The following is a 16673-nucleotide window of genomic DNA, read 5'->3' on the forward strand; positions in this document are numbered from 1 at the left end:
ATGCCACCCAGATCGCCATCAGCGGCATAAGCAAGGGGGCCCTGGATACCCTGCTGACCTACGCCGAGACCGGGACCCTGAACCTGTACGAACACGAAGTGGCCGATGTCTACTACGCGGCCCACAAACTGCAGATGCCCTTCGTGGTCCACAAGTGCCTGCAGGTATGCACTCTTTCATCTCGTTCCACGCTGGCTCCGTTAAGTAAGTGCAAGTAAGTGTCATTATGTAAGTGTAAGTGTAATGAATGGCCCTTGAGCGTCGACTCTTCCTTGAGAGAGAGAGAGAGAGAGAGAGAAAGGCAGAGATGTTGACCAGATTAACTGTTCAATTTGCTACTCTGTAGTGGAAGGCTGGGAAAGGGTAGAAGAGATGTACAGAGAGGAAGAAAAGATGTGAAGAAAATCTCTTTGCAAGAACTTGAGAAATATATCTGGAAACGGCTATAGTTTATTTTTTTTCATGCAATGCGATACTACGAAAAGCGAGAGTGTTACTACAATAGCTCGAACTGACACTTTGGGCGCGTTGGTATATAGATGCATGGTGGGAAAAACTGACGTTGGCTGTGGCCAGGAGGTCCAATAATTCATGTTTTCCCCGTAAATGGATGGCTGTCAAGCCTGTCGATTGAGATGCTCCTTTGAAAGAGCTCCTTGATATTGTTACTGTATAATGCTAATATAGTTCCAGATAAGTTGCACCAAGTAAGTGGAACATTTTAATCTCGTTCTATAGGATTGTCTTTGCAGAGATGTCCCACTTACTGTTCGCCTATATTAACTTACATGAGTGCCCACAAAATTGAACGAGGGTAGAGCCACCGCCGCCGCCTTAGCACCATAGGGGGTATGCCATGACGTCATCGAGGCCGACATGTTGTGCATGTCTCGCGCACAAGGGCTCATTGGCCGTGACTGTACGGGACACGGTTGCGCTGCAAAGGTAGCACACAAAAGAGCATCAACGCGAAAAAAGAAACAAGAGGCGAAAACCGGAGACCTTGCGGAAGGGTCCATGTTTGTCTCTGGTTTTGCGTGTTAGTTGACATGTGTTCACCACTTTGTAGCGCAGTCGTGCACCACACCGTCATGCCATACAAAGTGTAGCGCCCGTCGAAGCACTTCGAAACGCTATTCGCCAGTTGCCTGCCGCTAAGTTGACGTACTACGTGATGCTTCAGGCTCAAACGAAAGAGCGTTTTACGCCTGCCGCAACGTTAGTGAGTGGCGCTGGCTAACACTCCCGGAAGCTAGCCTTCGTACGCGTACGTATGTGCCCAGAAACGTGAAGTGGGAGTACAGCCAACCACCGCTGCAACTAGGGAAAGCGGGGTTATGCTCTGACGTCATCGATGCCGCCATGTTATGGTACAGTCGGCGACATGTTGACGCCAATCACTTATCTAGTATCACAGTGGATGCTGCGAATAGGACAACAGTGTGGTGTAATTGACGTATCGCAAACGGGATATAAATGGCGTGGGTTCCGCCCCCCCCCCCCCACGCAGGCAGTGAGCTGCATTTTCTTTGATTCGCCTTTTTGTATGTCACTTCATTCTACATTGCCATTAAAAAGCATAGTTAGTTTCTCCCCTTCCATTCTTGACTCCCTCGCCGTTGGCTTCTTATGGTCCTAACGTGATATGAAACTTTCGTAAAACGTTAATTTCGCAACATACACCGACAGCTTTCCCAAATAGTCAAAAGTTCGCGCGGATCGTGCTATTTCATTCTAGCTCGTAATATTTCGCTCAACCACGAGATTTGATTACGAGACCCGTCTTAGTCAGAAACCCCGCATAAACTCTGGCCCTACGGGGGTTCTTGAACGTGCACCTAAACCTAAGTACACCAGCGTCTTCGCATTCTTCCCTAGTCGGCATGCACCGGCGGCATCTAAGAAATCGCTGCCACTATTTTGTAATCACGTATACTTATTTATCTTTTCTTTTTATTCGGAAGGTTGCCTTATCAATATATATGTTATCCACCCTTTACATAATGGTATGTATTGGGGAACTTAAGGTAACAAAGGGAAACGAAATGAGTCCACAGTTTTGGATGATAGCAATAATTCCCAATGCCATAGTAGACAACGCGCTTCCTGCGTTAGTTGTTGTGCTGAGACACAGTGAACGATCATCAAGCGCGTTACAAAGAATCACTGAATTTCTTATTTCATTCTTTTCTCAGGTACGGCCTCTTGCGAGTGCCGAAGCCCTTGCCGCCAGTCATCCAAAAGCGGTTCCCAAATCACCTCAAACGCCGTCTGCTTCGGCTCACGCAAAAGAAGCCACCGCAGAAGTGAAGGACGGAGTTCAAGCTGAAGCCAAGGTTGACCAGGTGCGCAAATCTCTTGGCATATTCGCTCAGTCACAGATACCTCGGAAACAAGGAGATCACATTGGGGCCGAAGTTCGGCTGTGGCGTGATACGGCTCGACACCGACGGTTCGAATTGATTACATTCCAAGAAAAATACATGGTAGTCGTCGAAAGGCCGAGTAAGCGCAAACACTTCAAAACAGTATGATTCCGACTCTACTTGGTACAAGCGGGAGAAGACCCTACGAAGCCCGCTGCTCCAACACCAGCAATGGGCCCTCCAGCGGGCTCGCGCAGTGACCGCCAGGTATTCGGTCCCTGCGTGGGAGACGCCCGCTGCGCGCTGATGTGCGTCCTGCAGGACCTTTAATAAAGTTTATCCAATCCAATCCTACTTATATTTACCTATTCGATACCTACATTTCGCCCGAGGTCATTGCAGTAGGGTAAGCGCTTACACCATTTAAGATTCCGTTTGCACCAGGTGAGACAGTGCCTTTTTGCATCAAAGTGGTACAAATACAAGACGGTTTTGGTTTCATCGTGCAGTGATAAGTTTCTACTGCGTCACGCAGTAATAGATCTGTTGATTTGACTGCAACCCCCTACCCTCCTTCCGATTAATGTCAGGTCCACAATGTGCGCGGTTTTATAGTACCTTCATTAATCAAGAAAACTTACAACAAAGCTTTATATCTGTCTCGTTCAGCAGCAGGCAGGTGGTGAAGCTGTTGCTGCTGCTGTTGCTGATGGACAGCCGGCACCGGAGGCGAAGTCAACGTTAGCCGCGCCACCAGCTGCTCAGGAAACCCAGCCAACGTCTGAGTCCACAGCTGAAGCCGTAGCCAAAGACGCTAAGGTGAGAGCTGCTAGATAGATATTGTTCGCAGACTTCCATGAACTTAAGTGAAAAGCAGCATATGTAGGAATTCCTTGTCCACCCTCTCCCTTTAAGGCACAGCCCACCCCAGCCACTGAATCTCCAGCCAAAGGTCAAACAAAGCCGGAACTCAAGTCCCCGCCAATGCAGCCGCCACCGCAAGAGGCAGTGACAAGTGGCGTTGGCGAAGCCAAGCCTGAAGCCGAAGTCACAGCCGGAGCCGAAGTCAAGCCGGACAAAGTTCAAGCGTCATCGACGCAATCCGAAACCGAGATTCCCAGGATGCTTAGGGTCTTCCCGAAGCCAATGCGACCCGAAGGCGACGGCACTGTAGCAGATGAAATTTCAGCCCGCATCTATGACGCCACCTACAAGTCTCCAGAAGACAAACTCAAGCCCGGTACTTCTAAAGAAGTGGAACAGACTGCGCCTGACGACACTGCGCGAAGCCCTGCGGGCCAGAAGCCTTCGACAGCCGAAGGTGGGAGCCAAGCCAAGCCCAGTACTCCGAAAGACATCGAGCCGAAATCTGGACCTGGTGGTACGTCGGTCCCTGCGACAGCAGCAGACGGTGGGCCGCAAGCCATACCGGGCTCCTCAAAGGACACCTCTGGTTCTAAGGTAGCCACACCCAAGACGGCCACGGGACCTCGAGGAACACCCGTACAAGGCGCTAGAACGCCACTCCAGAAAGCGGTCGTCGAGGAGGTCATCGGTCCAGCGGCGCCACAGGCGCAAGTTCTGTCGGCAGCACCTCTACCAGATGCGCGGGTCAAAGAAGAGTCAGCGGTTGAGCAGCCTAGGTCTCTGACTCCGCCATCGGTGACAGCTCGGACTTTCCTGGACGTGGTCCTTGGACACTTCAAACAGCTCACTCCGGAGACGATACGAAGGCTGGTACCAACCGAAGTCATCGACCTCCTCAATAGAGACGACTTGGAGATTTGTTGGTAGGTGGAAAATTGTGCCTCAAGGCCCGACGCCTAATTTAGACATAAGTTTTCGCTAACAAAGCATGCTGAACGGGCGTAATGCAGTTTTACTATTAAGAGTTCCCGTGACAAGACACTGCTGCTAGTTTTAGTAATACTAATCCTGCTAAACTGGGAATGCTACGAACTACTGCTGCACTCCTGTATGCTTTACTATACTACGATATGTAATAATTAATCTTCCATTTAGACTAATATGTATAAAAGGCTAATGAAGTACTATATTCGCGGATGGATATCTCTGGCGGTGAAGTGTAAGCTGAAGAACAAAAAAAAACGTGAGCATCTTATTTACTACAGGGGATATAATAAAATTAGGCATAAAGTAGGCAAACTTGGCTTTGCTTGTCGCTTTCCGATTTGGCAAATGAGCAACAGTCGGGCGTGGCCAGCTATGCTGATTCAGTGACTGCTCCTAGAAACTGAAAGCATGGTCAAACTCCGCCGGACTACTGAGCGCGGTAACACGTGTGCGTAAGCTGCTACCCCACGTAGTTTTCGTGGCCACAGTAAAACGTCCACGATTTAACACATACGTACAGTCACCCGCGAAAGTTTACGGGGCATGGGTTTCACGACGAATGTGGATTTTCGCTCTGTTCAGTCGTAGCGCTTCTAATGTAATGGATCACAGTGTAGTTCGCAAGAACTGCTACGGATCAAAGCTTTTAGTTAGAGGCTACTGCACAGGCTTCGCGGACATTTTGATCTTTCGCAAATCCCGCGTCTCGTAAACTTTTGCGAGTGACTGTACATAGGCACATACATGTACACATACATACATACATGTACACATACATACATACATGTACACATACATACATACATACGCACATACATACATGCGCACATACATACATACGCACATACATACATACGCACATACACACATGCATACGCACATACATACATACTTGTCCTAAAGCTTTAAAACATGTTACATTATCATTATCACCGCTGCCACTACAGGTTTATCCCACTGAGCGATTCGAGCACGCACATCCCGTTTCGCGCGCGGCCGTACACACTAGCGGCACAGTGGTAGCGGCATCAAAGCGGTGGATTTTTTTTTTTTTTTCCGAAACGCTGTCGGTTACCTAAAGAGTACCGCCGTGCTACATTCTAGTACATGTACCCGTGCTGCACGCAGCGAGATCCCCGCGTTCGTCGCCTCGCTGGTGTGGCTGCACGCGGACTACCCTGGCCGGTCGGCGTACGCCCGGGAGCTCATGGCATGCGTCCGCTTCAGCCGGATGTCCGCTGACCAGCTCATCCACTGCTTCTTCCCGCCGCTGAGACCCGAGGTGGTCGAAATACCGGAGGTCAAGCAGCTGCTGCTGGCGGGATGCTGGTACGGAGCGAGACATTCGATTAATTTGTTTATCGACTTATGTGTTTATGTGTTTATTCATTTATGTATTTATCGATTTATGTATTTATGTACTCGTATTTATTGAATTATGTATTTATCTGCTTGTGTTTATTTATTTATGTACTTACCTACTCGTGTATTTATTGATTTATGTATTTATGTGTTTATGTATTTATCCATTTATGTGTTTTTGTGTTTAATGGCTTATGTATCTTGTTTTTATTGATTTTTGTATTTATGTGTTTATGTATTTATCCATTTATGTGTTTATGTGTTTAATGGTTTATGTATTTTGCTTTTATCGATTTTTGTATTTATGTGTTAATGGATCTATGTATTTATCGGTTTATCCATTTACGTGTTTATGTGTTTATTGATTTACGTAGTTATGTATTTATTATTTCATTATTGTATTCGTCTATTTCTGTTTATGTGTTGATCTATTTATCTCTTTACGTGTTTATGTATTTATTGATTTATGTATTAGTGTGTTTATCAATTTATCTGTGTATTGATTCATGTATTTATGTGTTTATGGAGTTGTGTTTATTCATTTATGTGTTTTTCAATTTATGTATTTATTGATTTATGTATTTATGTGTTTATGTATTTATCCATTTATGTGTTTATGTGTTTAATGGTTTATGTATTTTGTCTTTATTGATTTTTCTATTTATGTGTTAATGGATTTATGTATTTATCGCTTTATCCATTTACGTGTTTATGTGTTTATTGATTTATGTATTTATGTGTTTATTGATTTATGTAGTTGTGTATTTATTGAATTCATTATTGTATTCGTGTAGTTCTGTGTTTATGTGTTGATCTATTTATCTCTTTACGTGTTTATGTATTTATTGATTTATGTATTTGTGTGTTTATCAATTTATCTGTGTATTGATTTATGTATTTATGTGTTTATGGAGTTGTGTTTATTCATTTATGTGTTTTTCAATTTGTGTATTCAGCGATTTATCTGTTCATTGATGTATGTATTTATCTATTATGTGTTTGTTGATTTATGTATTGATTTATGTGTTTATTCATTTATGTATTTATTAATTTATGTATTTATTGATTTACGTATGTACGTACGTACAATTGATTGATTGATTGATTCATTCATTCATTCATTCACTCATTGATCTAGCATCTGATTGCGGCATTGGGACTATAAGAGACTGGTGGAGGGCTTCCGGATTAACGAAGGTGGCGATTCGGGCTTGTTGGGTGGTCATCACTGAAAGGTATCTGTATAGCGCAACAAAACAAGGACGCAAGAACAAACGAAGACGCTTGTCTTCGTCTTCGTTTCTTCTTGTGTCCTTGTTTTGTTGCGCCATACAGATACGTCCCGGGTTAATTTTGACCCTTTGGGTTTTCTTTAACGAGCACCTAAGGCTAAGTACACGAGCGTCTTCTTGCCCCCATTGAAATGCGGCCGCTGAAGCCGGGAGTCGCACCCGTGACCTCGCGTTCAGCAGCAGAGCCTCATAGCCACTGCGCCACAGATTGAAGACCATGTGATGCTTAAGGCATTCGGTTAACACTTAAGGAGTTACAAAAGGAATGCCAGAGGAAGGGAAGCGCAGTAGTAGAGGAGGGCAGAGAGTCAGGTGGCAGGATTTAATTAGGAAACTTGCAGTCCCTTCATATTACATTGAACATACAATAGGCTGGTGAAGATTATTATTATTAATATGACGACGGCGATGGGCGGTTTCGTTTACCTACCGTTTCCTTTGCAGTTACCTGTGCGCCAGCCTGCAGCACTGCTGCCACTTGTTCCCGCAGTACGCAGTCCAGCCGCGAAAATACAGCGGACGCCACATGTGCCACTTGTGGGTGAGGGGCGCTCGCGCTTCAGGCGCGCTGCAGGCACGCACGTGATGCATCGGGATCGCAGCAGCATTAGAATTAAGGAAAAGGGAGAATCTCGCAACAGATACAAAGCTCCAGGGCTTCCGAGGGAGCTTTAGTTCGGGGTCTCCAATCTGAATGCATGGGAGTGAAGAAATTTTTTTTTTCGTGCCAAGCACTGCAGCAAATTTGATGCGGTTTCTTGCACTTCAATGATTAAGTTAAAATCCAGTGCCCATTGGAAGCAAAATTTTGGTTTAAGCCAGCAATTGTTTTTTTCTTTTTTGAAAACGAAGCTATACAGCTTGCAACTCTGTAGCTGATCACTGAAGCACGATGTCCGAATTCTGTGAACTGAACTGAATGGGACATTTAAAGCTGACAAATTTGATCAATTGTAAATGTTTGAAGTTCACCACTAATATTTGAGTAGGACATTTGCGTCACCCTTGTGAGCATCTTAACGAATTCACTTAAGATACAAATTGATACACCAAATTTTTCCGCTTCAGATTCTCTAACGGATTCAGTTAGCAGAACCGTGATGTCTGTTTTCGGTGAAGAGTCACGGATTTGTAAACTTCGTGCTTCTAGGTTTTTTACCCACCAATTTTTGGAAATACAATCAGTTCCTAAATAAAAATTCTGCTTCCTACAGTCACTAGAATAACTTTCCCTCTTTAAGTGCAAGCATTTTTATACAATACACGTAACACGCAGAAATGCTCTATGTGACAACCACTCGACCGATCTGAATAAAGTTTCTTGTATTTGAGAAATGAAGTTCCATTCTATAGCAACAATAAAAAGCGTAATTTTAGTTTAGGACGTCGAATTCTTTGTAAAGACTGTCCAAAAACAGTAAGTTATAAAAAATGAAGCACGAAGTTCACAAATGCACAACTCTGCACAATACTAATCAACATCTTACGTGGAATTATTACAGTGCTTACGTCGGTTTCGCAAAATTCCAACTAGCCAAATTGAGTTGAAACTTACTCTTTCTCGCATCTAGCATACGGCCAATCATCATCAAAATCATTCGATCCTAGCGATGTGCTTGGGCGAGCTAGTTCAACGTCTCCTAGATAATACAAGGCAGCTGCACTTCGGTCCATGACGTCACCCTATGTTGCCCGACTGCCATAGAGTCTAATGGGGATGATCCCGAGTAAGCCGCGGTGATGTTGACGTCACCGCTTTCGTCATGCCGGGCTTGGCGATGGAAATTTCGGTCCAAGTAGCACGACGTCATAAAACATAGTATAACGGCCTACTGTCTAGGAGGCGCTGGCTAGTGCAATGGGTGACTCGCCGGTCCACTAGAGGCACACTAAAAGGAAACACAAAATTAGTTTACGCTGATGAAGCCTCCTTCGCAGACTCACATTTCCGCACTTTTCGCGGTAATAAGTTTATTAATAATTAGAAAACGAAGGTCAAATTCTGTTTTCTCGAATTTGCGCCAAAAGTTGAGTAGGCCTGTGCGTCAGTGCGACCTCAAAAAATGTAAGTGTTTTGCGCTTTGTATTTGGGCCTTGATGGCTCGATAAAATTTCTCGAAACTTGCTAAATTCACTATGTGGCGCCTTTGGGATGGAATGCAGTGTAATTTATCTCAAGCAATAAGAAAATTAACTAGGTGCGATCAGAGGCTGGCAGTTTTCATGACGTCACAGGGGGCTGGTACGGGAACTTGAAGGCGATGTCGACACCAGCCTTCCCTTCTTGCTTCGTTTCTGCGTTACCAGGCCTTCTGTCGCAGTAAGAGCGGAATTCTTTGTTGTTTTGTAGAAAGCTACTATACTATTAGTGCAGAAATTATTTTTCTTTTTAGTGTCCTTCTTTAAATCAGTGCTTTGTGCCATTCTACGGTGCGGTGTATTTCGCTTTTGGTGACGATGCGGTAGCCGGTGGACCTACAGGTCCACCACAAGTGGTATATTTTAAAGCGATAAATTAAACATCAATTTTATCTGTTTCAAACGTATCTTTAGGTGCAGTTTGCACAGTTGTGATGTTTTTTAGTGTCAAGTTAGTGTTGGAAATTTGATACATCAGTCCCATTTTATATATGTATTGCAATTTTAAGCATTCTTCTCAAAATAAATGCCAAAAATGAAAATCCACTTTTTGCGTTCAATAGATTCAAACTTTTCCCTTTAAATGGAACGAACCTCACCAAAATCGGTGCAGGGGACGCTGAGCAAAACAATTTCTCTCTTCCCATGCATTTAGATAGGAGCTGCTGAGCTTAACTTTCCTCTTAACGTCACCAAGAAACACACTATGAGAGGCGCCCTGTGCAGGGGCTACAGAATAACTTCAACCACCTGTGGTTCTTTAACGTGCAGGTAAATCGAAGGACACGAACGTTTTTGTGTGCTCATCTCACTTACTGAATGTATAATGCGAAAGATTTATCAGTAGGAAAAATCGGCGAAGAAGACGTCGGCCTTTCAGCACAGGGTAGATTGTTGCATTTAAGCCTAAAGACCTGGCCGTCAGTGCTGCTGTAGGGCTTTCTTTTTGTTTATTGTTATCTTTTTGTTCGCTCTACAAACTGAGGGCTACCTTCCCAACGCACTATTCCAAACGCGTGTAAGAAAGGCGTGCGTGCGATAAGTGCCGATCGAGACTCTGCGTGTGTGTGTCCCCCCACCCTACGCAGCAACTGCCCGAGCCGAGGGAGACGGAGGACGAGGTGCGCGTCCAGCTGGACATCCTGCGGGAGACGTACCTGCAGCGCAGGCAGTGCCACTGCGCCGACAGCCACGACGGCCTGTCGCCTGAAGGGCGGCTCTACGGCATCGCACGGACGCTGGTGCAGAGGCGACGCTACATCGACCTGCACTGCTACAAGCCGGTGAGTAGAAGGTGATTTGGCTGAGATTGATTGATTGATCGATCTATTGGGCGATTGATTGATTCATTCATTCATTCCTTCATTGATTCATTGATTCATCATTTGATTCATTCATTCATCGATTCATTATTTGATTCATCGATTCATTAATTGAATCATTGATTCATTAATTGATCCATTGATTCATTAATTCATTAATTGATTCATTGATTCATTATTTCATTAATTGATTCATTCATTGATTCGTTGATTGATTGATTGATTGATTGATTATTGATTGATTGATTATTGATTGATTGATTATTGATTGAATGATTATTGATTGATTGAAGATGAGCGTAAAACGATAGTCAAGGTAACAACGTAAAACAGGACAAGTACGCTAATGTTGCGCCTTCACCAGTACTGAAAGCTAGGCTGCTGGTATATATGGTCATCTCTGGTGTAATGGTGCCAGAGAAATGAAGTCAAGGTGGAAAATGTGTTCACGCTATGTCTATTTCTAAACGGAAACAACAGAGGTGTGTTCACCATGCGTAGTTTTTCCGTCTTCGTTTACATTTTGTGGCGCTATTACACCAGAAAGATCCTGCCCTCCAGATCGGCGCTAGTTCTACGCTCTTTTTGTTACATTAACTCGCGTGGCTCGATCGCATTTACTGATTTATTGGTCTATGAACTGATTGGCTGATCCACTCAATCATTCATTTATAATTTCATCGATTCTGGATTAATTTACGAAAGTCATGTTTCATCCATGACAAAAACTGGGTGGATCCATAAATTGAAGCCATCCGATTGGAACGATGAGTTTACATAAGTAGACACGCTGGCTGTCGACATTATGTCGACAGGCAATGCGTCAGTGTGTCAATGATTCACGGTAAATGCCGGTGTGTCAGTGTGTCGATGTCAGCGCCAGTGCGTCGGCGAGTCAGTGACGACATAATTCCGGAAGCCATGCATCGTCTTTCGGCCTTTACGTACACTCCGTAATCTTTGCGTGTACGCTGCAGTATCCGGGTACCGACTGATCAATGTAAAAACTTTATTCCTCACAGTGCCTCAGTAGACGTTAAACTATTCTAACAGAAGCAACACCATATAACTGCCACAGACGCACGTTCACGATGTCTCGAAGATACCGATCCATAGAAATCACTTGTCGGTATTCACATGCATGCAACAGCACCCCAGATCCACCTTTTCCCTTTATCCTCATCAGCAGCCTCCTTCATCATCATCAGCAGCCTCCTTCATCATCATCAGCTTTTTATGTCCACTGCAGGACGAAATCCTGTTCCAGCGACCTTTATTTACCCCTGCTTTGCGCCAGCTGATTCCAAATTGCCCCTCTGAATTTCCTCATTTCATCACCGCGTCCGTATCTGCGTCCGTATCACCGCGTCACCCCATCACCGCGTCCGTATCACCGTATCTGCGCATCCCCTCCCTTACACCCATTCTGTAGCTCTAATGGTCGACCGATTAGCCGCCCTGCGCATTACATGGTTTCCCCAGCTTTATTCTCAGAATATGGGCTACTACATTTTGCTATCTCATCCACAGCGCTCTCTGCCTGTCTCTTAACGCTACGCCTAATGGTTAACGCTTAACATCACGCTTAAATTCCCCTAGGTAATCACCAAGGAGCTCTACTAATGTGGAGTCCGCGCAGGCATTTTAGACGAATAGCTTCCTGGGGTTCACCATAATCACATCTGGACTGTTCTGAACACACGTGAGCCCCCATCAAGAACACCGCAGACACTATACAGCCCTTTTTTTTCCAGCCCTTATGTCTTTGAGGAAATAAAGTGAAATTCCTTTGCTCGGCCATATAGAAGTCGAGAGAGGAGGTGCTTTCTCCCCACGATGTAGATGCCTGTATAGACCCCACGTTTGGTGCACAGAGGGGTCCTCAAGTACGTAAACTGAAGTTCCTTTGCTCTCCCGCATAGAAGTTTAGAGAGGAGGTGTTTCTCCCCACAATGTAGCTGATTATATAGCCTGTATATACGGCACGTTTGGTGCACAGAATGTGTGCGCGGTTTTCGGCAAGAGACTCCGTGCACGTGCGTGCAAGCCCCCACGCGAGCAACGCGTTTTGCTGACCGAGTGGTGTGCGAGTGCGCTTGTTCGTCTGGCTGCGCGTTCGCATGGCCAGGACCCCGAGGAAGCGTCGCGGGGCAACGTGGTGGTGCAGCGGTCGTTCGGCAAAAGGCGCTATTCGGTGCAGAAGCGGCTCGAGTGGACAGAGGGCGTCTGGCGACAGGTCGGCTTCAGCGGCCGCCTGCGGGCACCCGACGGCGAGCCCGTCGTCGCGCTGCTCGGGGGCTGCGAGCCGGACAAGCCGGACCGAGTCTCCGCCGGTGAGCCAACAGAGCACACGCCCGTACCTCTCTCTACAGCGAGCGGTCGTGTTTTGTGCGGGCTTGTAGTTTTTTTTTTTTTTCTAGAGGCATCTTCGCACCATTTTGTGGATTCTGGCTGCTGTGTTGTCGAATATACAACTCGGGGTCACTGGGTATACGCGCCACTGGGTCCCAATTAGTCAACCTGAGCTGCAGGGTATGTGAAACTGGCTTTTTCGGATTTTGTTTTATGTAAAGGGCTCCTTATCAAATTTGTAAGTGTTATTTCGGTGCCCCTACCCTGTACAATGCTGTAAAGCCTTGAGGGTAGAATAAATAAATAAATAAATAAATAAATAAACTGGGCATGTGCCACTAGATATGTGCCCGACTTGTCCAAATGTGCCACAGTATACGCGGAGCTTGGAATGTACCACTAGGTACGCTGGCTGTGTGAAGCTAAGCATGTACCATTGGATATACGAGCACTATTCGCCAGTACCCCACCCCCCTCGGATGGAGATGTGCCACAGGGCAGGTGGACCAGCAGAATCGGAGGCAAGAAGTGAAGAAGTCGGCAACAGAAAGCAGCCGAGTGTGGAGAGAGAGACAAAGGGAATAGAGTTGAGCGGCATAGAAGTGAAGCGAGGACAGTTTAGTAAACGCCGAAGAAAGATTCACTTGTCATCGATTCCCAGATATGCGCGGGATATGCCGATAATTTTGTCAGACCTCTAAGTATGCTGCATGTTTTGTTTGGCTGTGGTGAACGTTGAGGAGGGGGGGGGGGGGGTAGCTTAGTATAGCGGCAACAGGAAAAATGAATGCTGTTCTTGTTCTTGTTTTATTTCTTCTTGTTCTTGTTGTTCCTTTTGTTGTCGCCGTCGTTTCATGTGTTCTCTTTGCTTTATTATGAACATCGGCCAACCATCCCAGTTCTCTTCACTGATAGCCCTATCATAAACTTCTGATTGCGACATGCCTCTTTCCCAAACCAATATCCTTCTTGACATTGTCTTGTTCTTACTTCTCTAAGATTTCTTCCCAACTGGTCCGAAGAAATATGCTACTGCTTCAAAAGCTGTCCCTGCAAACACAGGCGTGCGTGCGTGCATGCGCAAAGCGTAAAAAAAAAAGTTCCCGTAAAGCGTGCTTCCTGTCGCAAACACTATTTCTGCGGAAAAGCCTTACTTCCACCCTTTCACAAGCAACAGATAACCTACATGTTGTAAGTTCGCGTGCGATCGAGGACGTTACTTTACGATAAGGGTGAATGACACTTTCGGTAATATACAAGTAAACATTAGCGCTTCATATGAAACATAAATGCATCAGCCGCTCACTGATGGCACCATACCAAAACCTGGTGCCTCCATGCGCATGCGAACGTCCTACTTATGGCACATTATAAAGTGTGCACAGTTAGATGGAGAATTTAACGCATCAACATTCGGCAAAGAACCCTGCTGAAAAAAATCCGTATTTCCCAATTACTCCTATATAACATAACATCATATGATGTATGAAGAAATTTGTATGGTGATCCTATATGTTTCACATCTGATTATTGGGTATGAGAGTTATTGGGCATATGGATTTGTCAATAGGAAGTGTACGACCTGAACCAACATTTCGACAAGGGAGCCTGAGGAGAAACGTTTTCCTGTTGAAGTGCTGTATTTAGGCTAAGGCTTCCCTTGTTCTAAAATTGTTAATCACTTCTACTGCCACGTTAATAGCCCAGTGTTGTAAAATGACGATGTAATAGACAGTAAGGCCACATTTCATTGAAGGTAGTGTCTTCCAAACCTATGCGGAAAGGTACGGGCCTTTCTTTTTTTTTTCTTTTTTGCTCTTCACTGACAACTTGAGCGTATGGCGTTGAACACTACTCCTTTATTCATTTTATCTTTCATCGCTTTCAGGGTTATGCATGGCGCGCCTCTATCCGAAGAAGTCGCCCTTCTTCAAGCGTTTCGGCATCCTGCCCCGCCCGCTGTACCACGTGAAGGCCGTGTGCTTCAACAGGACCGTCTACGTGGTCGGTGAGTACCCGACTTGGGTCACAATAAACACAGACCTGCATGTACTGACACCCACCGCATTCACTCGATGACTGTGACGTTCCGCTCTATGTGACAAACGGCTCTCTCGGTGATCTGCGTCAACTGAACCCAACTTTCCAAGAAATTTTTTTACCTAATCAATCCAATAAATATAATTCAACCATCAAATGCGTTTTTCTTGCCTCGCCAATCAATGAATCGATAAATCATATTTAACATACACTACATACGTCTTCTAGGGCTAAAAGCTGTCGTGGGCAGCTTGACGGTATCAACAGTGTCACCACAGCGTCATCACAAGTTGTCAGCATCAGTGTCATCGGCATCACTATCGGCGGCCTAATTTGAGTCTCCTACATGCAAAAAAGCCCCTCCCATGCAGATATGCTCAATTATCCCTGCCTTGCGTCACCCGACTCCGTGCTACGTGCCTGCAAGCTTCATAACTTCACCGCAGCGCATAACCTTCTGCTGTTCTCGATGGCGCCTTCGCTTCCTTTGGCATACAACGTGTAACTCTAGCAGGCCGCCGGCTATCCCCTCTACGATTTAAAGTCCTATCATTCCTCTTTATCACAACTATGATATCATCTGCCCGTGTTTATTCTCTAATCCTTCTTGCCGTCATTTTTGCGTCTCTTAACGTTATAGTTATCATTTGCCGTTGCATCGCTTGTTGCGATGTCCTTATCAAGTTTCGACGCATGCACGCACGCATGAATGAGCTAATTAATTAAATAAATAAATAATATTTCACAAAGATTACGACGAAACTTATGATGAGATGCTCGCCAGGCAATTAACCTGTCCAAACTCCTATATACGTATACAGGGGCAATCGGCAAGCAAACACACAGAAAAGCAAGAACAGGCCTAAAATATTGTAAGTATTGAGTTATAGCGCGGTAGATAACAGTTAATGTAGATGTTACGCAGTTTGGTCATACGTATACATCAGCGCAGCAATCACGAAGGGATAAGTGCAAGCGCTGTACAAGAAGTTACAAAGTTCGCACATGCAGTTCCAAGGAAACCACGCACAGCCAGGGCAACATTTGCTTGCTTCGATATCTACAAGCTCACGAAATGAAGACACTGGCAAAAAAAAAACACGTAAGGATCATCGTCGAAGTCAAGCAATAGCGGCCCGGTAAAGACCTGCTGAGATATGCTGCCGGGGGCAGTTATTGATTAGTTCTGTTGACTAAATTCCACGAGGCTTGCGGTTGCTGGGTCATTGCACTGCCCGCAGGATCAGCCTGCGTCACAAACCACACGAAAACCATTGCGACTTCGCGTATTGCGCGGTGGTATCAGTGCCTGCCCACGAAGCCACCGTGTTCGTTTACGCCGATCGGATCAGTCCAGTTTACTCAGGCCACACAGATGTCCGCGCGCATAGTGGCGGAAGAGCCAAATAAAGTTTAATTTTTTGTTATGTACAAAACACAGTTGGCAACGCAATACAACGCGCAGACAAATCGCACAGTTTACATGGTTCTTATACACACCGAATCCGGACAACAATGCGCCATCTCGAAAACCGCAAGGGAAGCGTTGTCATACTTGAATGATTGATTGCGCGTCCACGAGTTCAGACAACGACGACGAGGACGACGACGCTGAACAGAGCCTTTCAACGCGTTAAAAACATGAAGCTGCACCATTTCGCGAACTCTCCAATGCCGGAACTCCGGCGAGAACCGCGGGCTTAGGACACGGAAGTGGTGACGTGCGCACATACACAGGCGCGTCAAGCGTGCCTTGTTCTGTGCATAATGCATGATTCCTGGACGTCGGACCCGGCTAGCAATGCGATTTGAGACCACCGAGTCGCCGGTAGGAATCATTTCAATGTTTAACAAAGTGTAGCGAACTGTAACAAACCGCCTTACAAAGCAAACAAAAAAAATGCCTCCGAGAGATTTCCCAACGGGTTTCACCATATCTCGCTTTA

At 45.5% G+C, this 16673-nt stretch overlaps 1 protein-coding gene across 1 annotated transcript; it reads left to right on the forward strand.

Annotated features, from left to right (window-relative positions):
* The first annotated feature begins 7254 nt into the window (after nt 1-7254).
* LOC129380329 (uncharacterized) lies at nt 7255-15045 on the forward strand. Its single transcript, XM_055061131.2, has 4 exons — nt 7255-7415; nt 10102-10296; nt 12464-12668; nt 14576-15045. The coding sequence occupies exons 1-4, from the start codon at nt 7401-7403 to the stop codon at nt 14764-14766; spliced, it is 606 nt and encodes a 201-aa protein (XP_054917106.1). The 5' UTR covers nt 7255-7400; the 3' UTR covers nt 14767-15045.
* Nucleotides 15046-16673: the final 1628 nt, after the last annotated feature.

The sequence above is a fragment of the Dermacentor andersoni genome, chromosome 10, assembly GCF_023375885.2.
Source record: "Dermacentor andersoni chromosome 10, qqDerAnde1_hic_scaffold, whole genome shotgun sequence".
NCBI lineage: Eukaryota > Metazoa > Arthropoda > Arachnida > Ixodida > Ixodidae > Dermacentor > Dermacentor andersoni.